At 31.8% G+C, this 27,372-nt stretch overlaps 1 protein-coding gene across 2 annotated transcripts; it reads right to left on the bottom strand.

The window, feature by feature from the left end:
- Positions 1-652: 652 nt before the first annotated feature.
- LOC145293955 (uncharacterized) lies at positions 653-27,257 on the bottom strand. Of its 2 annotated transcripts, XM_080140824.1 has the most exons (6): positions 27,084-27,257; positions 17,425-17,499; positions 8,822-8,917; positions 7,677-7,719; positions 4,186-4,244; positions 653-2,987 (listed from the first exon to the last, which is right to left on the bottom strand). In XM_080140824.1, exons 1-6 carry the CDS (start codon positions 27,090-27,092, stop codon positions 1,044-1,046), a joined length of 2,226 nt encoding a protein of 741 aa, XP_079996950.1. In that variant the 5' UTR covers positions 27,093-27,257; the 3' UTR covers positions 653-1,043. The 2 variants fall into 2 exon arrangements, with proteins under 2 accessions (XP_079996950.1, XP_079996951.1); XM_080140825.1 differs by lacking the exon at positions 17,425-17,499 and having other exon boundaries at positions 27,084-27,242.
- Between the last annotated feature and the right edge of the window lie 115 nt (positions 27,258-27,372).

The raw sequence follows: 27,372 nt of genomic DNA, 5'->3' as shown, positions 1-27,372 counted from the left end.
GTTTTAGCAAATATTGAGTGTTAACAAATATTGAATGTAGGCAAATATTAACTGTTGGCAAATATTAAGTGTTGGCAAATATTGAGTGTTGGCAAATATTGAGTGTTAACAAATATTGAGTGTAAACAAATATTGAGTGTTGGCAAATGTTGAGTTTTAACAAATATTAGTGTCAACAAATATTGAGTGTTGGCAAATAATGAGTGTTAACAAATATTAAAAATTAACAAATATTGAATATTTGAAAATATCAAAAATTAACAAATATTGAATATTTGCAAATATTGAAGGTTAACGAATGTTGTACGTTAACAAATGTTGGATGTTAGTGACTGTTGGCGAATAATGGCTGTTAGTAAATTTGAACGTTTACAAATAATGAACGTTAACAAGTGATGGACGTTAATAAATATTGAGTGTTGATAAATAATGAGTGTTAGCAAATGTTGAACATGAACGAATATTGAACGTTAATTGAATGCTAAGATATAGTCAGTGTTGACGAATAGTGGTTGTTAGCAAATATTGGGTGCCATACCAACAGAAAACAAACGTTAGAAAGCATGTATATTGTTTCACAGAAAAAAAACCCATCAGTTCGACATATTCACGCGACATTACTCAGGGTACAGTTTGTTGAGTCCTAGTTATATTTATTTTTTATTTTTGTGATATTTAAGCAGTAAGAAGAGTGCTAACCAAATGCAATAAACGAAGAGAGGGAAAGAGATAGAGAGAGAGAGAGAGAGAGAGAGAGAGAGAGAGAGGGAGAGGGAGAGAGAGTGTGTGTGTATGCGTGTGAAAGAGAGAGAGAGAGAGAGAGTTAGAGAGTTAGTTAGACAGAGAATGTAAGTTAGAAAGATAAAGATATAGAAATTTTCTGTCTATATAATAAAGAAAGAAAGAAAGAAAAAGAGAGGGGAAAAGAGAAAAGGTTAAGTCAGTAAGATAACCAAGGAAATAAAGAAATCCATCTCATATGTATAAACAGCGATTTCTTTTTAAACTATAATTGAATAGAAAACAAAAGTTGGTAGAAGGAATTAACCAACCACTTTACAAGGAAGCGTATAAGAACATGCCCTCTGAAAACATTTCCCCTGTAGTTTAAGCTTGTATTTTCTTCGGTAAGTGTGCCATGGTTCGCCATCGTACTCTTCCTCCAGGAGGACGTCGTCATTCTTATCCAGAACTTTCTTCAAATAGGCTACGAACGAGTTCCATTCGGTCTCATTTGAGCTGTGGTCTTTGAGGAGGGGCTGGGTGGCGTTCACCAACCTGCAACACATTCCCATCAAAGGTGACCTGTTCTCTTCACACATATTAATCACTCTCGACAATTTTCCTATTTGACTCAAAATTTCATTCTCATCTTTGTCCAGAAGTGCAGAGTAAAGCATAACGCGAGTATCGTTCTCATCTTTCGATATAGAACCCTCAGAAAACATCGTGTCCAAGCGTGCAAGCAACCGAACGCCCCTGCCACGAACAGAGTTGGCAGCTTCGTCTCTTTGTCTCATAATTTCCGGTATATTTTCTTCCATGTACGGCCCGTGCATTCCTGTATTGGCGTCCATGTATCGAAGTACCTGGGCACCCCCGATGCCAATACCGTCAACTCCAGCCCAAACAGCATGTTTGATTTCACCGAACTTGAAACCCGCCGAAAAGTAGGTGAGCAATCCCCGTTCGTGTGCTTCGTGCACAATTGTCAGGGCGTCTTCGAACGTCAACTGGTACATGATGCACTTCGAAGGGTAGGTGTCACTAGCGCCATCCCAGGTTACTTTGTCGAACCCCCCTATTGAGGTGATTTGGATTGCCCGTTTTGCGATGTCGATCCGTTCGGTGAGGTTGGCTGTGACTTCCTGCTCAAAATCGTCGACAACCGTCTGATTGAGGTTCCAGGCGGCCGATAGAATTTGCTTGTGCTTATTTCGGTGGACGTGTTCACGGAGGGCGCGCATATAACGCACAGCCTGGCTCGTTGTCAAACCTTCCATCGCTACCTTGCACTCGGCCCCGCCTTGATAGAAAACTGCCGACGCAGACGCTGAAGTCAAGTGAACAACCTTCAGAAAGTCTTCCTCAAAATTACCCGAATCCTTCATCCGACGTCCTACGAAATAAGTCGTCGGGGCAGCCGAACCGACATGAAGTCGAACCTTAGAAAAGGACAACAATGAAGGGATCCGATACGACTCGATTTTTTCCCGGGGAAGGTTACGCGGACGTTCCAGATGTTCCACATGGATTATGGCGCCTTTGATCCATTCATTGTACCTTGTTGTTCCGAGGACATGACCATCTCCCGGATCTGTGAGAGACATGTAGGTTTGGGTGTGCGGCCTGAAACCTGGAGAACCGAGGGACTTATAGGGTTTCAAGGTTACGGCTTCACCGGAACTCAGCTTGTAGTAGGCCACGTGGAATGCAAGAAACTCGGTCGGAGTTGGAGGACGTCGTTCGTCGCGTAAAATCTGTGCCAGTTTGACAATCGTGTCGATAAACCCGATCGCTAGTAGGCTACTGTCCCAATTAAGAATCAAAATGTTGCCTCGGTTGTTGACGGAGTAGTGGAGATATTCATATTTGCCTTCTTTTGGTACCGTGCCCACAATGATATCATTTTCAACGCCCCACTCGCGAACGGCTCTCAGACACAAGTGGCAGGCATCAAACGCGGCCTTTAACATATCATGAGGGCTCGAGCTCTCGAAAATGCCGTTGAAGCAAACTGACAGCGCTGGAGAATAGACGGTTTCGTCGGCGCCAAAAATCTTTTCCAAACTGGCCTGCAGCATTTCGTGAATTGTATTTTGGTTGGCGGCCATTGTGAATGGAAGTTCTTTTTCTGACTTGAACGTGCTGTTCTTGCAGCGGAGCTTCGTCTGGATGTTGTAAAGATTCAGTAGAAGCGACTGTACCAAACAAAGTACCACTTTCTTAAGGCTGCAAACGCCGATACGCAGGACGCCTTCTGGGACCTACAATAAGAAGAGAAGAAATTATTAACTGTTTTATTTATTTCGAATAAAAATTTAGATCGCGTTTTTTCTTCTTAGTATTGCATGTACAACAGAAGAACGCAATTTTTATGACCTCCAGACCATAGTGGAATGGGGCCGTAAATGGATGGTAACATTTAATGCTAGTAAGATTAAGCTGCTCTCCTTTAACAGTTACAAGAAGTCTCTCCAACCACCGACATCCATGAAAAATAACACCCTACCTATGAATTCTTCCTTCAAACTCCTCGGCCTAACATTCAAGGACAATATGAACTCGAACAAACACACTGAGGACATTGCGAAGGCTGCTGCCAAAAAGATGGGTTCCTTCTATCGTGCTAGTCACACCTGAGAGTATCCTGTACATCTACAAGGTCACCATTCGCCCATGCATGGAGTATTACTACCACATCTGGGCTGGTGCATCTACCATCTAGTCTCTTCTTTTTGCATAGGGCACAAAAAAGAGTCTTCAATCTAATGGGTTCCACTTTGTCAACTAAACTTCAGCCCCTGTCTCATCGCCGCAATGTTGCATCTCTGTGTCTGTTTTACTAGTATTTTAATGAAATGTGCTCTGATGAACTCGTTGCACTCGACATACATATCCCTGAAATCCCCGCTTAGCAACAAAATCACACCCTTTCACTGTTGAAGTCCCTAAATGCCAGAAAGCTTTCTACTTTCTTCCCATGAACAGCTGGAATTCGGTATTCCCTTTCTGCTACCCGCTTCCTATACTGTACTGATATGCAGAAGTTTAAATGTAACGTAAACCAACATCTTGTTAATCTTTCATAGGCGTAGCCGTAAATAGTAGCGTTCAAGTGGCGATATGCCTTGTTAGAGGTGAACATGAGCAAAAACAAAAAAAATGCTTTCGCATTTTTAAACTAAAGGAAGACAATTTCTATTATACTTTTCAATTTAAAAGTAGTTATCTCCTTCACTGATTTTTCTTTTTAAGTGATTATTTAAAATGTTTCATATTTGCAGTCGTCTATGTCAGACTAAGTAATTTTAAAAATAAATGCTGCCAATAACACGGTACAACGATAACAAACAAAACTTGGATAGTGAGAAGCAAAGTTTGATATATCACGTTAAATGCTATTTGGGTCTGACTTTGAAATTCCGACAAGATAATTTTAGATGAGATGTCAAAAATACTTACCGAAGGTAAATCAGGTGTGCTTTGTGTGACGGGTATCGGTTCAGTTCGAGTAATAACCTCTGAAAACATAAACATATATAAGTATTAACTGCAGGAAGATTTGTGGAGTCATCGATAATCACAAGGGTCACATGTCAACAGTTCAAAAGGTCAAAGCAATTTATTTCTATTACTTTTAACAGGAAACTATTTGTTACTCTCTTCCATGATATAATATTAAAATTAAGCATTCGATTGCATCATTGTTCCAAAAAGACATTTGTTATAATTGGCACATTTTATTCCATAGCATTCTGTTGTGAGACCGAAACTTACCTGCAACATGGACTCTTCCAGTACTATATTACGATGTGAGATAATATCGTAGAATCAGCAGGACTACAAGTAGTACGCAGCGCGTACTACTCATATTGGACACCCCCGGATAGTAAGCTCCGCTTACCCTTTATCGTATCCTTGTAACCTTTTGTTAATACATCTTCCTTACACCTAATCCGTGTTCCGTATTTTCCTTTCGTGGTCCCTTCATTGGGTCTATATTACATTTGTTGAGTTCCATATCAATTTCAGGCGATCAAAGCACTTCACGACTCTCTAAAGCAGTGATTCCCCAATTTTTTTTTTTTTTTTTACATGGTGGTACGCTATTGTTTTTTTCTGTTTTTTTTTGTTTTTTTTTTGTTTTTTTTTTTTAATTTTAGCGGCACACGTATCACAAAAAAAATGAATATTTTCTATTCGTGAAGTCATTTTACAATAAAACACAATGTGGCAGTTAACAATGTATTAGAGAGGTTTTATACGATCCTGCGATCAGTTCAATTCTGAATTTCAAAATTAAATTATGTTAATTTTTGTTCACACTTCACAACAAGAACAAAAATTAAAATATATTTATTTGGAAGTCAATCTATAATGCTGCTGCACAAAGTTAGTGCAGCTTGAAATTGACGTTTTGCCTTACAACGTGTGCATTTAGGAATCATTTTGGTATCGAAATCAAGTCTGAATTATTCAGCTCCGATGCCGTTTCCCGATGCTTTGAAAAACTTCTGATTAATCGCCCCATCACTTATAAAAACCATAAAACTCTTAGCAATGAGTACGCATGCAACGTTTAGATGCCACAAGTTCGGCGATTTTGAATTGAGTGGTGTCAATTAAGAAATTAAATGTTTCAATTAAACAAAAAGAAATTAAATGGTTTCTAGCTATTATCTCTTTGTGGTACAAGTATAATTATTCCGCGACGCACTAATCTGCAGCAGCACTGTGGTTGGGAACCACTGTTTTAAAGAGACGTTGAACTATTAAAACATTTTTAGGATGAAAGCTTACAATCCCAGAAATTAGTCAAAACTTAGCATGGATTAAAAAACAAAACCTCATTTAAAATAAAGCAACGAAAGGTTTATTTCAGCGACAGAAAGTTGGACAATGAGATAAAGTCCAGTCAGCAGTTATCTTCAAACGAAGATTGTCAATACTTGAGCGCTCAGTGGACGAATACAAGAGAGAGAGAGAGAGAGAGAGAGATAGAGAGAGAGAGAGAGAGAGAGAGAGAGAGAGAGAGAGAGGTCCTTCGATGCTTGACAGCTTCTCTCTGCTGACAGACTGTGAATTCTCAAAGATGCTAAAGAAGTTCCTTAAGAGACATATAGAATCAATGCGCTCTGCAAGCTGATTAGTCAGTCTGAAACCAAATCGCTTAGCATGGATATTGATTCGCGAAAGAAAATAAATCTTTATTTATGCCTGCTGCTACAAACTATTTTATACTAATCAAAGACATATTTTGATATTATGTGTGACGAAGGGCGAATCACCCCGACATGAACTGACCCAACTATATCAGGGTGAGGTATTATCTTGTTTGATCCTATGAGGTTTCACCCTCTCTGATGCTATCTTCTCTCTTTGAGACAGATCGTTTTTTTTGTTTTTTTTTTCCTACCAAAATTCATGAAGCTCCGCTACTGAGGTATTTTTTACAGAGCTAAAGTGCACTTTTGGTGTGTTGATTTTGATAGCTTCCATATTCCAGCTTTGTGCACATCACTCTCAATTCCGTTTCTCTCCTTATTAAAAAAAAAAAGGCAGCTTCACTCACCCTAGGCGGGTTGGACCGGTTTCGTCTAAAAGAGTGTTATATGAATATGAATTTCATAAGCTGTTCCCAGTCGCTTGTATATCCCTGTTAGGGGAGATAACGACGTTTTTTGTTTGTTTGTTTGTTTGTTTGTTTTTTTCAGTTCTCGCAGGAAAGTGCCGAGATGAACCTACATACAGCATCTGGTATCCTATGTGATACGGACCAGACTCAACGTTTCTTAACTTCAGTAATCAAACGAGAACTAGTTAGTCAACACGATTGTGCTTCGACTATTAATAAAGAGTTTCTAAAGAGAGTATAAACATCATCTCTTTATTAAGAGTTGAAGATAAAGAAAGGAAAGAATAAAACGAAAAAAAAAAACCCCACACATTATAAACAAAAGGGAATATCACCACAAGTAATAATACTATTTAATCCATAAGTGAAAAAAGAGAAAGAGATATGAAGAAGGAGTCGAGGGTTGATTGGAATATAACGAGTGGAAAAAAACAACTAATTTTGTATTTTTACTTAAAAAATAACTGGCTTTGCACACTCACTTTTTCCTTATTCCAATGATCTAACTCTGGCTCAATAGGTGATCCAAAATATTTCTAATTACTAAAAGCTTTCTTTATTTCGATTACGTCACATGATCCCATCTAAGACTGAAAAATTGTCTATTCATTAATATTACAGGTGGGTAAAATTAAATCAATAAGTATAAGCAAAAGAGAATATGCAAAACGAAAAACTGAAAGCATAACATACGTAATCACTAGGGCTATGACAACATCATATTCTTTTCATTGTTTTGACTCTCGAATATATATCCGGCACAGTTAGAAACAGTTAATCAACCGAGAACCACATCACTCTATATAAAAGCATATAAGATATCAAGGGATACACACTCGAGAGTTAAAACAACGAAAAGAATATGCTATTGGCATAGCCCTAGTAATTATAACTGTTATGCAGTACAGGGTACGTTCCTTAGCACATATCTGATGTTTTAACGCGTACACAAGAAGTCGACGTCAAAGGAAGGGGGTCAGCATATGCACTCAGATGCTATCACCCTGATGTACGCTGGATCTGGACGCGACGTCACATGAATATAGATAAAGAATGTACAAGAAAAGCATGGGATTGTTGGGAAGCTTTAAGCAAACAGCACGTGTAAACAAATTACTTAATAACCGATTACAAAGTAAGGGGTCAAGGGGCAAATATGTCTGTAGCCCCGGAACGTCTCCCCTTTCCACCGTTAACAGAAGAGAAAGCGACGCCACCAGCCACTTGGGATGGAGGAATATAGAATACACCTAATCGATTTTAATTAATATAAAATATCTTTGAACGAACAAAGAAAGTGGCAGGAAATAAACCTAACCTTTGATTGGCTTCATATGCTTCGTACTCAGGAAATTCATGTTCTGTAAAAAAATAAATAAGTAAAAATTAATATAAATATAAATATAAATAAATAAATGCGGAATTTTTATTCACTTAACAATACCATAAAAACGTCTCACTGCAATTTAAGTCAGTAACACAGTCTTCTGAAATACTATATATATATATATATATATATATATATATATATATATATATATATATATATATATATATATATATATTATATATATAGTATTTCACATATATATATATATATATATATATATATATATATAGTATTGCATATATCTACATATTATTTTTAAAATATAATTATTCACTGACACGTGTTTCGTCGTCTACGACTCATCAGACGAAACACATGTCAGTGGATAATTATATTTTAAAAATAATATATATCGCTCCCCATGTGGGGGTACCAAATTGGTTAAAGGGAAAATTGTTCCCAACTCGCATTTGAGTAGGAGTGCACTTTCGTAAATAATTGAATTCATTCAAAACGTATCGCAAAAACAAAAACGAATATATATATATATATATATATATATATATATATATATATATATATATATATATATATATATATATATATATATATTAGGTTAATCATTTGAAACATTACTCAATTTGTATATACCAATCGGAAGAGATAAAAAAATTTCTCATAAATAACGTTTTTATATTAAAAATTTCAGGTTTGCTTTACTATACTCATAGATTCGAAAAAGTTGTCAAAAAACAAATATATAACAAATAAATGTTATCAAAGGCAAGATAAGTTACTTTTCTACCTAACTTGATAATTTTTTGTGTTTTTTTTATGTAACACGTTTATTCAGCTCGAAAAACATACAATGTTTACCGATGTATTGGAAAATTAAAAATGGCGCCGAACTTTCTGCTGAACATGCTAAGTTTGGGAAAATGAGTTAAAAATAACAAAATATGCAAAATACTGTTAGAAACTCGCTCAATATATGTTACCATTACATAGGCTGACATATATTCGAATTTTGGAGCGGTAGAGAAATGACCTACAGCAGCAAGACAGACACATTTGCTCTATTATAATCTAGATTACACAAAGAAAAAAAAATCAAGTAGATAAAAATAATTTACCTTCAAAATGTAATGTATGGCCATCGAACAAAACACACTGACAATCGTGGACAAAATAATTATCTGACCGCTCCACATGGAGGGACCATTTACTTCCTGAAATGAAAAACATCAAAAATCTATTTGAATCAATCGAATAATACATGTACGATGCATTGGTGCTTTCATACAATAATCCAGTAGAAAAATAATAACAAGTAACAATGTGCTTACACTATAATTCTCAATTCAGTGTTGACGCTAGGGCTTCGCTTTGTCCTCGCCACGAATTCATATGTAAACATTGAATGAGTAAAAGTCAAGATAGCTGCCACACGCAATTTCGTAGAGCAAGTAGCAGCCTTGACCTTTCGATCAAAAACTAGGACCCCCACTCTTTATCTGTGCGTAAATCAAAACGTAGATTCCATGAACAAAGCTTCTTTCTTAGAAGTGCACGCCTGTGGAACTCTGTTCCGTTTGCCTGTTTCCCACACTTGGTTGTCTTCAAGTCAAACATAAACAAATTCCTGATGAACCGCCCCCTTAAGTAAGACACGTTATCAAATCTCCAATACTAACGATTACAATACTATCCCATTGATTACTGTACACGCAATAACCCTTATCCCCGAGTGGCTTTCGGGCCTTGATAAGTGGTGACTTCCATGTAAAAATAAATAAATAAATAAATAAATAAAATTTATCGAATTATTGAGTTTTACTGTATACTTTAATGTGGAAAAGTTGTACGACAAATTCTGTATGACATTCTGGTTTTTGATCGCAAGATCAAGGCTCTACGAAATGCTCTACGAAATTGCTGGTGACAGCCATCTTCATTTTTACTCATTCAATGTTTACACATTTTAATCGTGCATTTCTCGAGTTTAGATGGCTAAAATAAATGAACTTTAACTAGAAATGACTCCCCATGTAATAATGTTTAAGATAAACATTTTTAATGCCTGCACAGACGTATTTTTCTCATATCATCCATAAATCCTATTTAGTGACATTACCAAACTAGCTTAGAGAATAGATAAAGTGGATGACCTCTGACATCCCCCCTTTTTGGTTTTAAGCACCTCCCCCATTCTTTATATCCAATTTTTAATAAAGTATTGTATAAAAATGGGGGTAGGTCCTCAGTAATAAAAAAATAACCAAAATAAATAAAAAACAGAATTATTCATTTGTACTGAAATTTACAGCATCTCGGCTCGATGTTAAATATTGTATAAATAAATTATTATCACTATTTCTAAAACCAACAAAAACAATAGAAAATAAACAAATAAATAAATTAGATAAACATGAATATACATAAACGATCACACATATATGTATGTATATATATATATATATATATGTATGTATGTATATGTATATATATGTGTGCATATATGTATGTACACATATATATGTATTTATATATAAACTAACATTAAAAAAAACACTAACCTAGTTTTAAAACAGATCTAAATAGAGCACACATAAAGGAACATGTCAACCAGAGGTCAAATAGGCCTTTGTCCGATAAATGCATGCTCATTGGCTGATAGGAAGGGCGCGGTGGATACTAGAAAGCTGATTGGCTAACTAAAATCTCAATAGAAGATGAGCATATAAAAACGACAAACAACCACAGAATTCGCGCATAAGCCTGAAGAGTCCTAGAGTGGATGAAACGCGGAATATTCAGTGTAGCTTAATCGCCATATATATTTTATAAATTACTATATATATATATATATATATATATATATATATATATATATATATATATATGTATATATATATATATGTACATATATATATATATATATATATATATATATATATATAACTACTTCATTTATTCGCATAAATTTAATATACGAAAGTATAGATTTATGCATAAACTTTAAGTATTTACTTCAAAAGTGCTCAATACGTAGGTAGAGCTAGTTAGTAATATATATGGCGATTAAGCTACACTGAATATTCTGCGTTTCATCCAACTATAGGATTCGTCAGGCTTATGCGCGAATTCTGTCGTTGCTTCTTGTTTTTATATATGTTGAGGATTTCTAGTCGGCCAATCAGCTTTCTAGTCTCCATATTAGTTATATATGTTAATGTTGGGACGACTCCAATATTTTTCCCGATTCCGATACAATTACTGTTTCGTAGAAAATTCCCGATTTCGATACAATTACCGATTCCAATTCTTTATAAATCTCTAAATATTTTACTATAAAGTTGTTATTTTGTCACGATTACTGTAAAAGAACAAAACAAAAAACAAAACAAAAAAAATCCTAAATATGCATGCATTTTCTCAAACGTAAGCACACACTTGTGAAGGTGTGATCTAGACATTTTAGTCTTACTTGAAGTGTGAATCAATAAATATTTATTATTTTATTATTACTACAAGTAGTGGAACATGTTTTATAAAAAAAAAATAAAATAGAATAGATAATTAATGGAATCGGTTTTGGCATCGGAAAATAGGCTAAAGTTTTCCTATAACCTCCGGCATTGATTGAGGGGGAGACGAAAATTTTCTGCTATGGTTTCAAATGATCTGACATAACAGCAAGGTGAGACTTGATTCCAATTATTTCTCATATGTTATATCTCCCCTCTTACAGAACGATTATGAATATTTCCAGTATAAATAATCGGTATACACTTTGTAATTTACTTTATGTATGAAAACCAAAGAGGGGAGATATAACATATAAGAAATATTTGGAATCAAGTCACTGCTCGCTATTATGTCAACTCATTTGAAACCATAGCAGCAAGTTTTTGTCTCTCCTCCATCAAGCCCGGAGGTTTTGGGGGAAATATCAGATATTTTGTAATTCATATGCAAAACTAGGAAAACAAATGATTGAAACATTTTAAGGCTGTAATAAAATGCCAAATATAGACTTTGGATGATGGATGATTCCCTTAATGTGCGACCTTAAGAGCAAATGTCACATAGCCCACTACACAATTCAGGTCATTACATTTTCAACGAGCCTTCATTTGTTAAATTCTGATCAATAGTCGCTGATATTTGGAACATAAAATTGCCCCAAAAGGTGGTATATCTATGGACATATCTATACTGTAGTCAAATTGAATATTGAAATGCTTATATCTTTGGTTCTATGGGACGAAACGACATGAAATTTTAAAGGCTTTCTGAAGACTATAAAATTATTATATGGTTAAAATTTTATGACTATTGGTACCCCCCCCCCATATTTTCAAACCAATAAAATATGCCCAAATTTGCCTACATTTGTATATATAGTGTCCTGCAGGCCAGCTTCAGTTTTTCTGCTTCGGCTGTCTCCTCTGTGGCCTTACCAGGCCACTAATGTCTCTCTCTCTCTCTCTCTCTCTCTCTCTCTCTCTATATATATATATATATATATATATATATATATATATATATATATATATATATATATATATACTTTTATCTGTGTGCGTGCGGAACTATCTCTACCTAACTTCTCTGTTAATTTTTGGTGTTCGAATTTGAAACTTGATATATAGGGAATTTGGACTTGTGAGACAACTTGTGAGACGGTAAAAATAATTGCTAATAGATCACAATTGAAAAGAATTGAACTTAATAGGTATAAGTAATTTTCTAGAGAGCGAGAGAGACAGAGACAGAGACAGAGACCGAGACAGACAGACAGACAGACAGACAGAGAGAGCATATCTTCTTTGCAGCAGTCTTGACAATGTATTCAATGTATTTGTTTCAAGTTGGCTGTTTATGCATGCGCAAATATACATTTATACGTTAAAGTCGCTTAATTTTTAACGTTTTCTTATCCATCTGTCTATAGCTCAGATGGTAGCGACTAAGACTGGAGTACTAAATGTTTTGGTGTCAGTTCTAGCCGATGACACCATGTCATTTAAAAAAAAAAACTTTTGAAATCATTACTATATATTAGATACAATAGAATAATCAATTTAGAATTGGCTCTATAATAATAAATACGAAATCTGAATTGAAACTCAATGAATTTAAGTATCACATTTAAGAGTATTTTATGACCGGGCAACACCGGGCGGCCTCCTAGTATACAGATATAAATATATAGATTAGTCTTTTTAATAGTACCCAACCTCAAATTTAACGTTCAAAACAAATAATTAAACGGTAACGTTGGAATTTAAAGAACAACGAATTACCCGGAAGTCAGCCGAGAAAACAAAACTACAAAACTGACCAATAGAAATACATTGAGAAAGGTGTGAAGGGGCGGAGTGTAGAGAAAGTAGAGAGAGGGGAAAGAAGAAGAAGAAGGAGAGAGAGAGAGAGAGAGAGAGAGAATATGAATTAATAGCAATCGATAAAAAATATGTGCATTTTATTCAATTTTTCGCCTAATTTTTTTTTTTTTTTTACTGAATATGTCAAACATCCATCCATTAGTTCAGAGACTCCAACCTAAAGATCTTTTGGGATTCTAACCGTTCTTTTAATCTTTGATTCACAATTCTCTCTCTCTCTCTCTCTCTCTCTCTCTCTCTCTCTCTCTCTTTCTCCCCCCCTCTCTCTCTCCAGATATATTCGCAAAGTAGATGAAAAAAAATCTTTTCATGATCCCGGCTGTTACCATAATTACTGAAATGATTTTCCAATTTCTTTTCATGCTATATATAACACTATATGATTTAGTTCTCTTCACCCTCTCAGTTTTGTTCAAATCAGCATCATTATGAATATTGGCTTCAACTAAGGTTGCTACTTCCCCTCTCTTGTCTCATATCACTAAGAAAGGTTAAAGAACTCCATTTTCTACGTATGTAACTGTGGAGACTTTTTTTTTTTAAACTCTTGTTCACTTCAAACAAGACATATTGCTACTTGAACGCAAGGGGTTACTATTTGTAACGATATCTACATGGACACTATGTAGGGAGTTGAGCAGCAAAAAGTCTATTCACATTACATTTAGATTTCTGCATATCAATACCATCAGGAAAGCAAGGATCCGGGAGGGAATTCAAAATTCTAGTAGTCCGAAGGGGAAAAACTATTAAAAGTAGGAGGTTTTACAGACACTAATAATAATGATAAGAGAAAGACGTGCAATTGCTAAAACCGACCGAATGCCCATTAAGCAATAATTGCCTCACATCTTCAGTGGTATACCAGTCTAGATTATGGAGCGTAGAAACCCCAGAAATAGAAAAATTATACATAGGCAGCACCTCAATGATCTTTAAATACAAATTCTACGGCCATACACTATCAATTAATAACAAAATATATGCCACGGGCACCTTACTCTCGGCACCCTACTGGAAGTTAATTGAGGCGAACAAAACACCTTTAGTCGAGTGGAAAATATTTAGGAAAGCAAAAACATGTAGTTTATTAACTTCATCCTGCTACCTATGTTTTGCGGAGAAACATGAGATTATTAGTTTTAAGGACCGTGAAAAATTATTAAATGTAAAAGTAGAATCGGATATAAGCTGCAAACACTTTGGAGGCTATGCTTTAAATAAGATGTAAAAAAAAACAAAAAAAAACAAAAAAAAAAAAACGAATAGCGACCCCCTCATACCAGTAATACTACAAATCATAACCCTTACTCACAATATCTTAATTAATAAATGAACCAAAGAAAGAGTTTAAAACATATAAAGTAGTCCCGATACACCATAAATTAATAACGATACTTACTAAAAACCGACACGCCTCTAATTAATTAATAACTATACCCATCAAAAAGCCTCGAAGAATAGGCTAGCGTAAATAACTTAGCTAAATTATGGAACCATCATTTCGTTACCCTTAACATAATATTAAGCGCTACCGTTTAGTAATAAGTTATACGAGCAGAAACACAATATGCCACTAAATGGATAAAGGTGAGTGCACTTTGCATACGTAATAATTAAACATCCGAAAACGATTAACTAAAATAATCCAAAGTTCAAGCACGCTTGTAATTTAAATGTGGATATATACCCACGGGAAGTACTATCGCAAAGCAATGTTGCATAAGGAAACAAACCACATAATTGATCCCAAATCATAACTAAATACTCTTACTAGAGGGCGTTGGGAACGGAATACTCCACCAATATAGACAAATGTATGCTATTATATACCCGTTTGCAGGCATATGGCCTGGAAAACCTATATCTATAATGAAACATAGAAATGTATAAAATATATTTATACTCTAGCATTAAGGAAAAGATAAACAACCCAAATGAAAGAATGACTACCATCGAAATTAAGTTTACATATAGATTTGAAATCCTTTGCCGCTGTAATTACTTCGGATACCGCGGTAGATTGGAAAATATCTCCCAATGAATCACTTTTACTTGAATCATATAAATAGGCTTCTTTATACATTCACTAGCCGTTAATTTAACCATACGGAAATATATCTTATAAATAAACTAATAAATAAATAAAGAATTTGAAAACAAGGAAAAAATGAACGGATAAAAATAAATAAATAAATAAATAGACATTAACAATAAAATAGATGAATAATATAGCACCGCCAGAAAAAAAAAACAACCATAAAACCAAAGATATGGAAGTTAACAGCGATGAGGGCATGATATATTACTTCAGTTCAAAGCGAAAACGTACACCAATATACAACCGCCAAGTTAAAAAATATAAATACCTCCGCTGCTGCAGCTTGACCACATGAGATCGTACTTCCCTCCCTCTTCCCTCAACCCAACACACATACTCCCTTCCTTCCTTCACCACACCTCCCTCCAAAACCCCTACTGCTCACATTTACAAAGTATACACCCCACTTTCTTCCAAAGTGGAAACCACATCCGAATATCTTATAAAAAACGAATGTAATCTTGACTCTTTCTTCAATATTGCCCCTTTTTTTGTCTGATGAGATGGTCTCCTTGGATTAGGATTCTACTGAAACATGTATGTACATATGTAACCAATAATGTCTGTATAATAAGCAGACTATATACCAGCTCTGTCCTCCAGTGAGCACTCTTTAATAATCACACGAGTTTCATTGGATTTACCTCTAGGAATCCAACCAATACAACCATTTTATATATATATATATATATATATATATATATATATATATATATATATATATATATATATATATATATATATATATATATATATATATATACTCTATACTAACGGGGGAGCGCCCGGTTTTTCCCGGTCGTAAAATGCACTTAAATATGATATTTTAATTCATCCAGATTTCGTATTTAATATTATAGAGTCGCGATTTCCAAAGTTAAAAAAAAAGTATTTGGATGCTATCAGTTAGAATCGAAATCGAAAGCAAAACTGTAGCATTTAAATCTGGTGACGTTACCACTTTACCAGCATGACACGCATATGAACCGATTAAAAATTAAAAATTAACTAAGATGAATGCATAAAATATATAACGATTTATTCAAATTTGGTCCATTTTTGACCCCTTAAGAACTATTTTAACCAGTTAGGCCCATAAAAGAACAGTCCATAAAATCCAATCAGTTGTGTCCACTAGCGTTGCTCTCCGACTTTTGTTTCGGAAGAGGTAGCGCTGTAAAATATACATACATACATACATACATACATACATACATACATACAGCCTTTTATATATTAGACTAGAGGCGGAGTTGGGGAGGGCTTTGCTCGGTCGTAAAATACGTGGAAATATGATATTTTAATTGTCCAGAGTTCGTATATATTGTTATGGAGTCGTGATTTCCAAAGTAAAAAAAAAAAGTATTTGGGTGCCATCAGCTAGAATCAAAACCGAAAGCAAAACAAGCAAAAAACATTCAAAGCTGGTGACGTTACAACTGTACCAACGTGACACACAGAGACAGCTAAAAATTAGAAATAGAAAACAAACTTAGATAAATGTACAAAATGTTTAACAAATTTTTAAATTTTGGCCCATTTTTTAACCGGCTAAAAACCCTTAGACGAACGGCCCGTAAAAATCTAATTATTTAAGGCCCCTAGCGCCGCTCTGCGATTTTTAGTTTCGGAGGATATAGAGTTTAAAAATATGGAGACAGTCAGACAAATAGTCCGACAGAAATATTACCGTTTATATATATATATATATATATATATATATATATATATATATATATATATATATATATATATATATATATGTATATATATATCTATTTAGTTGAGATGGTAATTAATAAAAACTGAAGAAAGTGCTCAATACTGTTGTAGAGCAAATATGCGTTTTATTTTTTATTACCGTATCTTTCTGTTAAGTTACATTATTGTTTCGGCTACACGGCCGTTTTTTTTTGCCGTGTGTAGCGTCCTCAGACTTTTACAGAAAGTCTGAGGACGCTACAGACGGCCAAAAAACGGACGTGTAGCTGAAACAATAATGTAACTTAACAGAAAGATACGATAATAAAAATAAAACATATATATATATATATATATATATGGATGGAGAGAGAGAGAGAGAGAGAGAGAGAGAGAGAGAGAGAGAGAGACACACACACAGACAGAGAGACAGACAGATAGATAAATAGATAGACAGAGATAGATAGATAGATAGATAGATAGATAGATAGAGAGGAAGAGCATTATTTTAAATGTGACGTACTTGATGTCCATCCCCATTCATGGCAAGCGATGTCGGAAAGTACGCCAATAAAAACGTCAGACCAACGAAAACCAGCTGAAAAATAAAACAAATGAAATTTAAAAAAATCTAATATATAAAAGTCTGTCTGTTCGTCTGCCTGTCTGCCTGGCTCCATATTTTCAAACTCTATCTCCTCTAAAACTAAAAGTCGCAGAGCGGCACTAAGGACCTCAAATGATTAGATTTTTTACGAACCGTTTTTTTAATGCGTCTTTAGCTGGTTAAAATAGTCAACTGGTCAAAAATGAGTCGAAATCGAAGTAATGGTTATACATTTTGTAGATTCATCTTAGTTTATTTTTAATTTTTTAGCAGTCCATATGCGTGTCACGAGCTTTGAATGCTGCAGTTGTTCTTTCGCTTTCGATTCTAGCTGATGGCACCCAAATACTTTCTTTTTACTTTTGGAATTTTACTCTATAATAATATATACGAAATCTGGCCAAATTAAAATATCATATTTAAGCGTATTTTACGCCCGGGCAAAGCTGGGCACCCTCTCCCCCGCTAGTCTCTCTCTCTCTCTCTCTCTCTCTCTCTCTCTCTCTCTCTCTCTCTCTCTTATATATATATATATATATATATATACTAGCAAAAGTGGCCGTCGTTGACTGGGTTCAAAAACAGCATACAGAAAATGGACTCTGATTTATGAAAGTATGATAGGTTATGAAAAGGAAGGGTTGTAAAGAGATAGCTTCGAATTTGGGGCTATAAAAACCAAAGCCAAATATGATGAAAGTAAAAATAAAATAGATAAACCCCATAATTTATTATGCCATACCTGTTCACAGTGAAACACTTATCGCAATATAATCTGTGGATCTATATTAAAAAACCTTGTTAAACTTTGTAACATATTTCCATTCTATGGAGGTCAGGCGCGAACGAACCCCCCATAATTTTATTATACCATATTTTTTAAAACTGAAACATAATTATCAAAGTATACTTACGCAGATAGATATGAAAAGTGTTTATTAAAGTTTGTGCCTATTTCCATTCTATGGAGGCTAGGCGCGAATGCAGACACCACAATTTTATTATACCATCCCGATGTAAGTTAAAACATACTTATCGAAGTATTCTTATGTACATCTATATCAAAAACACTTATAAACGTTCTCTTTCAATTTTTTATTTCCATACTTTGTGAACCAGGCACGTACGCAGACCCCACAATTTTAATGATTCATCATTATGCCAGATCAAACATACCCATTTCTGTTTCTCGGTACATCTTCTATCATTATATTAGCTCAGTTTTCCATAATAGTCAACCATATAGGAGCCTATACGTGACCAGATACACACACACACACACATACAAACGTTCAGCTTTATATTATACTAGCAAGGGGTACCCGGCATTGCCCGGGTGTTTGGAGGTGGGGGTGGGGGTGGGTTAAAAAAAGTAAGTATGAGGATCGAACCCGAACCGTTGAGGTAAAGTTGTAAATTAAAGTGTGAAAAAAAAAAAAAAACGTGCGACGTTAACCATTGCCCCACCGGGATATGCTAATGGAAACACGTTTGAATTTATTTAATTACTTGGATTTGGCAGGTGCCCGTTTTAAATGAGGTCAAGTTTTGACTGCGGGATGGTATTCATTTACTGCTGAACGCCCCCCCCGAAGATGTTATAAGAAAAAGACTAACCCCCATGCGGCGAGCGACAAATGTTGAATATTTATCTTCCTTCAATCGAGCAAATTAAATAGACAGGCGAGCTTCGTTATAAACTGTGAGATATTACGATTTATATGTGATATAAAAAGTTTTAAAAAGTTGTGAACCGACCGACCGTTTCTCTGAAAAAAGCCTTTTGTAGACATACAGAAAAAGCGAACACAAAGAAAATAATGTTAACGCTTAAGCGGGGAAAACACACACAAAAAAAAAACTAACGTAAGGCAAACGAACGATGGAAACAAAAACGAACACGTGAAAAATGGTTTAAATAAGCCTGTTTCGATATTAAAATTAAAAAAATCGGTGGGTACCCGTGTGTTTTTGGGTGTCGCTAAGAATAAGCGAAGTAAAAAAAAAAAAAAAAAAAAAAAAGTAGAAAAACGAACGTTACGTGAAAAATGGCTTAAATAACACTGGTTAAATATTTAAATTTAAAAAAAAAAAAATTTCACACACGTTTTCGAACCCAAAACGTTTAGATAATGAACCAAGGACTTAACAAACTGAGCTAACGCGACGTACATTAAATTTGGACGTTTTTTTCACCTATTTAAAGTAAATCAGGTCACGACGTCATCTGACTCATGCGTAGAATCGGTCATTGTCACGAGAGGACCGTTTTTGTTGACCCCCCCCCCTGTCGAAAATTGTCGATTTCGGAGTGAAAAAGTTAACGTTTTTGGCCAATTTTTCGATATTTTCGAGCAAAGGATGGAGTTTCGATGTGATACTGAGTTTGTGAATTTTCGTTGCGTCTGTCGAAAGTTTTTAGCAGACATCAAAACATACACACATACATGATGATGATTGCGACGTCATGTCAGACGAGTGCCACTCTCTCAGACTCTTAATGTCCATGAGCCCAGAAATGACTTTTTTTTTCTTAGTCCTACTGGTGAATTCACACGCTCACGCAGGCATGATACTGAAGACGGTCATTGAGATCAATTATTACATGTTTCCAGCATTTCAAGCTTCCATGCGTCATAACTTTTCTATCGCCACAGGACCATTTTTATAGACAAATGCCTTAGGGAGTATCTATACACAGGTGATGTTACAGAGTCTTAGCTTTGTACGACAGCTAAGTCTCTCTCTCTCGGTTCAAAATGTTGAGATCCAGCAACAAGCAAGAGCAAGATAGCCAGCAACAAGTTAAACTGCAGACCAGCTTAATGCGGGTACTGGTCTCCCGCTTTATGGTTTTTTAAATCAGAGATTTGCTTCTCCTAGAAAGATTGCCTTCACCACGGCTTATGAGAGCCCTCTCCACCGCAACACACAAACACACATGGTGCTAGATGGCCGTTGACACCGAAAAAGGGTTGATTCACCCCTTGGAAGGTCTTGTTTTTAATCCTTCAGGGAGACTAGCAACCCTCCACACCAAACAAGTCTGGTGGGGGAACCAGTTTAGTCGGTGGTGACCCGACCATGAGGCAGGTAGTATTGGGTTACATGGTACCGGTAGCATATGACATGACCTGACACGCACACATACATACATACATACATACATACATACGTACATACATTTTCGCTTTTATATATATAGATTATAGATATGTGTGTATATATATGTATATATGTATGTATATATGTATATATATGTATACATATATATACATATTTATGTATATGCATATATATGTATATATATGTATATATATGTGTATATATATGTATATATATGTATATATATAAGTATATGTATATATGAGTATATGTATATATATGTATGTATACATATGTATATTTTATATATGTATATATATATGTATATATATGTGTATATATATGTATATTTTTATATATGTATATATGTATGTATATGTGTATAGATATATGTATATATATGCATATATATGTATATGTATGTATATATATGCATATATATGTATATGTATGTATATATATGTAAATGTTTATATATGTATATATATATATATGTATATATATGTATATATATATGTATGTATATATATGTATATGTATGTATATATATGTATATGTATGTATATATATGTATATATGTGCATTTTTATATGTATATGTATGTATATATGTATATGTATGTATATATATGTATATGTATGTATATATATACGTATGTATATATATGTATATGTATGTATATATATGTATATGTATGTATATATATGTGTTCATATATATATGTATATGTATGTATATATATTTGTATATATATGTATATATATGTATATATATATGCATATATATACGTATATATATGTATATATATACGTATATATATGTATATATATGTATACATATGTATATATGCATATATGTATATATATGCTTATATATATGTATATATATATGTGCATATATATATTCATATATATATGCATATATATATGCATATATATGCATATATATATATATCTAATGAAATTACATACATATATATATGTGCATATATATATGTGCATATATATATGTGCATATATATATTCATATATATATGAACATATATATATATGAATATATATATATATATCTAATGAAATTACAGACATATTTATATTTATTTATCATAAATATTTATCTGTACAAACAGTTTGGGCCATATAATGTGTGTATACATATTTCAGTTGCGACCTTATTAGGCTCAGTTTTTTCAGCATAACAATTTTTTAGCATAACAATTGTGTGTGTTATTACCAAATAACTGTCGATTTTCAGTCTAGAGACTCGAGTTTTGACATAAGGAATAATGAGATTTGGAAAAAATCTTTTTAATCAGGTTTCGGCCAGAAATTAAACGATTTGACCTTCGAAAACTCTACCAAACTCCTCCCCCAATTTTGGGTCTAAACACTTAAAATATTAAATGTATGCTACTTTGACATGAATCACACTTTTTAATTTGATTTGAACCCCAAAACAATAAATGTTAAGAGGTCAAAATTGGGGCCAAATTTAAAAAAAAATTTACCTCTTTGGTCTCTACCAAATTACTCAGCCAATTTTTGGTCTAAACATTTAAAATTTTACATAAAGTGTATTCAGAGATAGGGTAAACTTTTTAATCGTTTTGGGTCGAAAATCTGAGCTTTCAATGATTTGACCTTTGCGTCATCTAGCAAACTACTCAGCCAATTTTGGGTCTAAACATTTGAAATACATAACGGGTATTCAGACATGCGGCAAGCATTTTACTAAGTTTTGGTGCGAAAATTTGGCTGCCAAAATGGCAAAGTTTAAAGAGTTGATCTTTGCATATTCTATCAAATCCTCCCGCCAATTTTGGGTCTAAACACTTGAAATTTTAGATGTAGGTAACTTGGACATGGGTAAAACTTTGTATTTTGATCTAAAACTAAAATAATAAATGTTATGGGGTTCGAATTGGGGTAAAATGAAAAAGAAATGACCCCTGCGGTCTCTACGAAATTACTCAGAAAAATTTTGGTCTAAACATTTGAAATCTTATATAAAGTGTATTCACACGTAGGTCAAGTTATGAACAGTACAGAGGGCCCGAGCAAAACCGGGCTGAACTGCTAGTGTGGGTATATATATATATATATATATATATATATATATATATATATATATATATATATATATATATATATATATATATATATATATATATTGTATATATATATATATATTGTATATATATAAATATATATAAATATATGTATATATATATATATATATATATATATATGAATATATATAAATATATGTATATATATAAATATCAATAAATATATGTATATATATAAATATTAATAAATATATGTATATATATAAATATTAATAAATATATGTATATATATAAATATCAATAAATATATGTATATATATAAATATCAATAAATATATGTATATATATAAATATCAATAAATATATGTATATATATAAATATCAATAAATATATGTATATACATAAATATTAATAAATATATGTATATATATAAATATTAATAAATATATGTATATATATATATATAAATATTAAAAAATATATGCATATATATAAATAGATGTATATATATAAATATGTAAATATATGCATATATATAAAAATATATATAAATATATGTATATATATAAATATATGTATATATATAAATATATGTATATATATAAATATATATAAATATATGTATATATATAAAAATATATATAAATATATGTATATATATAAATATATATATAAATATATGTATATATATCAATATATATATAAATATATGTATATATATAAATATCTATAAATATATATAAATATATATAAATATATATAAATATATGTATATATATAAATATATATATAAATATATGTATATATATAAATATATATAAATATATATAAATATATGTATATATATAAATATATATAAATATATGTATATATATAAATATATATAAATATATGTATATATATAAATATATATAAATATATGTATATACATATATAAATATATAGAAATATATGTATATATATAAATACATATAGATATATATATATATTAATACATATAAATATATAGAAATATAGATAAATATATAGATATATAAATATATATACATATATATATATAAATATACATAATATATACATATATATAAGTATATATAAATATATAAAATTATAAATACATATAAATATGTGTGTATATATAAATACATATAAATATATATATATAAATACATATCAATATATATATAAATAAATATATATATAAATATAAATAAGTATATACCTATATAAATATATATAAATATATACCTATATAAATATATATAAATATATATATATATATAAAAATATAGATATATATACATAAATATAAATATATATATAAATATATACATATATGTATAAATATATATATATGCATAAATATATATATATATATAAATTATTTCACAAACGTTCTTTTTGAAAATTTATTATTTCATAAGCTGAAAAACATATATATTAATACTTTAACCATAGTTCCTGATTTCAAAAGGCGAAAAATTAAAAGGTAAATATTTGTACGTGTGTTTTTATGTATATATATGTATATCTATGTATATGTATATATATGTGTGTTCTTTTTCCTATATATGCATGTATGTATTTGTGTATGTATGTATGTATGTATGTATGTATAATATTGTACTTAAACCAAATTTATATTTGTAATTTTACTCTATTTTATTTCTATCCATAACCCATATTAATTTTCTTATCAAGTTTAAATCCATACCTTTATTTTAATTTCTTCCAGATATATCTGCCTTACTTTAATCCTAGGTTTATTTATGGTGTCTTTTACATTTAATAAAAACCTTTCCAATATTTGCTGATGAGAAAACCTTGTTTGATAAAAAACTATATGTAATAATTATTGTCCGTAACTTGATGCCTACCACAATAAAAACACTATTTTCCGAAACGATCGTACAAATAATTGATTTTGTTGTTGTTCCTTCTTATGAAACAGATTTTTATTTAATTATAATTTGATTTTTAAATTATCAATCACATTACTAAATATTATATTAGCTCTAGGATATTTACCTATCGAGCTTATTATATATCTAAATTACAACAAGCACTTTTTCTTTCCCTGTATTTTAATTAAACTAGTAATTTTACTATTACATTAAAATACACTCTGCTCTTTATACTATTGTTCTACTCTCCTTTAAATTATATATATATATATATATATACATATATATATATATATATATACATATATATATATATATATATATATATATATATATATAAAATGTTGGAATAAGACATTCCATGTATTAATGTATATTTAAAATTTCGGTTATGTAGAAGAATAGATGACTTGGGTTAGCAGCAAATAATGTCTGCATAAATATTCGCATCTTACCTAATTATCTTTTTGCGTAACATAATAAATAAAAATCTATTGTTTCATTGTTTTGAATTTGTTTTGGTATTATGAAAATGAAAAAATATGTTACTTTATGAAATAGTAATTGGTTTCTTCATACTATTGTTCTACTCTCCTTTAAATTATATATATATATATATATATATATGTACATATATATATATACATATATATATATATATATACATATATACATATATATATACACATATATATATATACATATATATATATACATATATATATATACATATATATATATATACATATATATATATACATATATATATATATAAATATATATATATACATATATATATACATATATATATGCATATATATATACATACATATATATATACATATATATATATACATATATATATATACATATATATATACATATATATATATATACATATATATATATACATATATATATATACATATATATATATACATATATATATATATATACATATATATATATATACATATATATATACATATATATATATATACATATATATATATATATATATACATATATATATATACATATATATATATACATATATATATATACATATATATATATACATATATATATATACATATATATATACATATATATACATATATATATATACATATATATACATATATATATATACATATATATATACATATATATATATATATATATATATATATATATATATATATATATATAAAATGTTGGAATAAGACATTCCATGTATTAATGTATATTTAAAATTTCGGTTATGTAGAAGAATAGATGACTTGGGTTAGCAGCAAATAATGTCTGCATAAATATTCGCATCTTACCTAATTATCTTTTTGCGTAACATAATAAATAAAAATCTATTGTTTCATTGTTTTGAATTTGTTTTGGTATTATGAAAATGAAAAAATATGTTACTTTATGAAATAGTAATTGGTTTCTTCATAAATATTTTTTAGAAAAATAAAATAATTTTTTTATCTGGTACCGTTTGCTACGGACTTCGTGTCGCCTATTCTTCTGTTTCACCAAAATTTTTAATAAATGAATGTTAAAATAAACTGTTTAGTAAATTAATGCTAACATAAATTCTTCAATAAATGGACGTTAAAATAAATTATTTAATACGAGAATATTAATATCAAATATTTATTTTGTTTTATATTTTTGGATTCCTTGCATTATTCTATCTTGCTTTTCATGTCAATAACGGAATATGTCTTATTTTTACCGATATTGGAAAATCAATGACTACTTTACAACGCGACAACGTCCTGCTGGGTGATAATGGCTAAGTCCCTGAAGAATTTGAGATCGCGGAGTCGCTGTAATATTTTATGCAGCGTGTCTCGGGCAAAACGAGTCTGGCGACGTCAATCCATCTCTTTGGCTTCAGAGCACATACGGCACTTGGTCTTACCAAATGGTCACCCATTTTAGCACTGACCAGGCTCGACGCTGTTTAACGAGAACCGGTGTAGCACTCTGAACGTTTCAATAGAAATACTTTATATTATTAACATTCGTTTATTAACGATTAAATATAAGGCATAATCGCGTTGACACGCCGGTTCTCATTAGATCACCGAAGTTAAGCAACGCTGAGCCTGGTTAGCATCAGATAATTGAACATTTGGGAATGCCAGACACTGTATGTAGTAGTAGGACGTCGACACCTTTCTGCAAAAACTGCGGAAATAACGTCGTCATCTCCTCTAATCGAGATATACATGCGACTAGAGACCGCTTGTGAATTTCATATTCCCTAGACACTTCTTCTTTCGGCGGAAACCGGCTCAACCCCCTTAGGGTGAATACCGCTGGCTCACTAGCAATTAATAAATACCGAAAACTTCATTAAAATCGGATAATTATCTGGTGTCGGGTGGATATTTTTTTCGATCAGAGGTAAAATTAATTTTTTTTTTGTTAACAAAACAATTCACTTTCATTAGTCGGTCCTCAATCAAAATAGAAAAGAAGCCTAACTTACCATCGTCATGGCGGCTCAAGGTTTAACTTTATAATGTTAATGGGCCTTTCGTCTTCCCTTGTAAGAACAGTAGATCAAATTCAGATGGATCGCGTTTATCATTGACTTTTTATGTCTCCCACTTGAGAGGCTTTGTTAGTTTTGAATGTCAGCATTGGTACTGCGTCTTTATATATAGGTATATATATATGGAAAATGGATGACGCCTCTGACGGATGTGGGCGGAGTTGTCAACCAGGAAAACCGGCGAATATCCTTATATTTTTTCTACCGCTTCTTGGAAGATAAA

Source organism: Euprymna scolopes, chromosome 15 (genome assembly GCF_053919585.1).
Source record: "Euprymna scolopes isolate OS-2025 chromosome 15, ASM5391958v1, whole genome shotgun sequence".
Taxonomy (NCBI): Eukaryota; Metazoa; Mollusca; class Cephalopoda; order Sepiida; family Sepiolidae; genus Euprymna; species Euprymna scolopes.
Note: the sequence above shows the minus strand (reverse complement) of the source record. Positions and strands in the feature narration are given on the sequence as shown.

Excerpts from the sequence above, each read along its gene's own strand:
- LOC145293955 (XM_080140824.1), bottom strand. Across the intron at positions 8,918-17,424 it reads TGAATGGGGATGGACATCAA|GAAGTAAATGGTCCCTCCAT; the intron begins GTACGTCACATT and ends TTTTCATTTCAG. Across the intron at positions 2,988-4,185 it reads GCACACCTGATTTACCTTCG|GTCCCAGAAGGCGTCCTGCG; the intron begins GTAAGTATTTTT and ends TTCTTATTGTAG.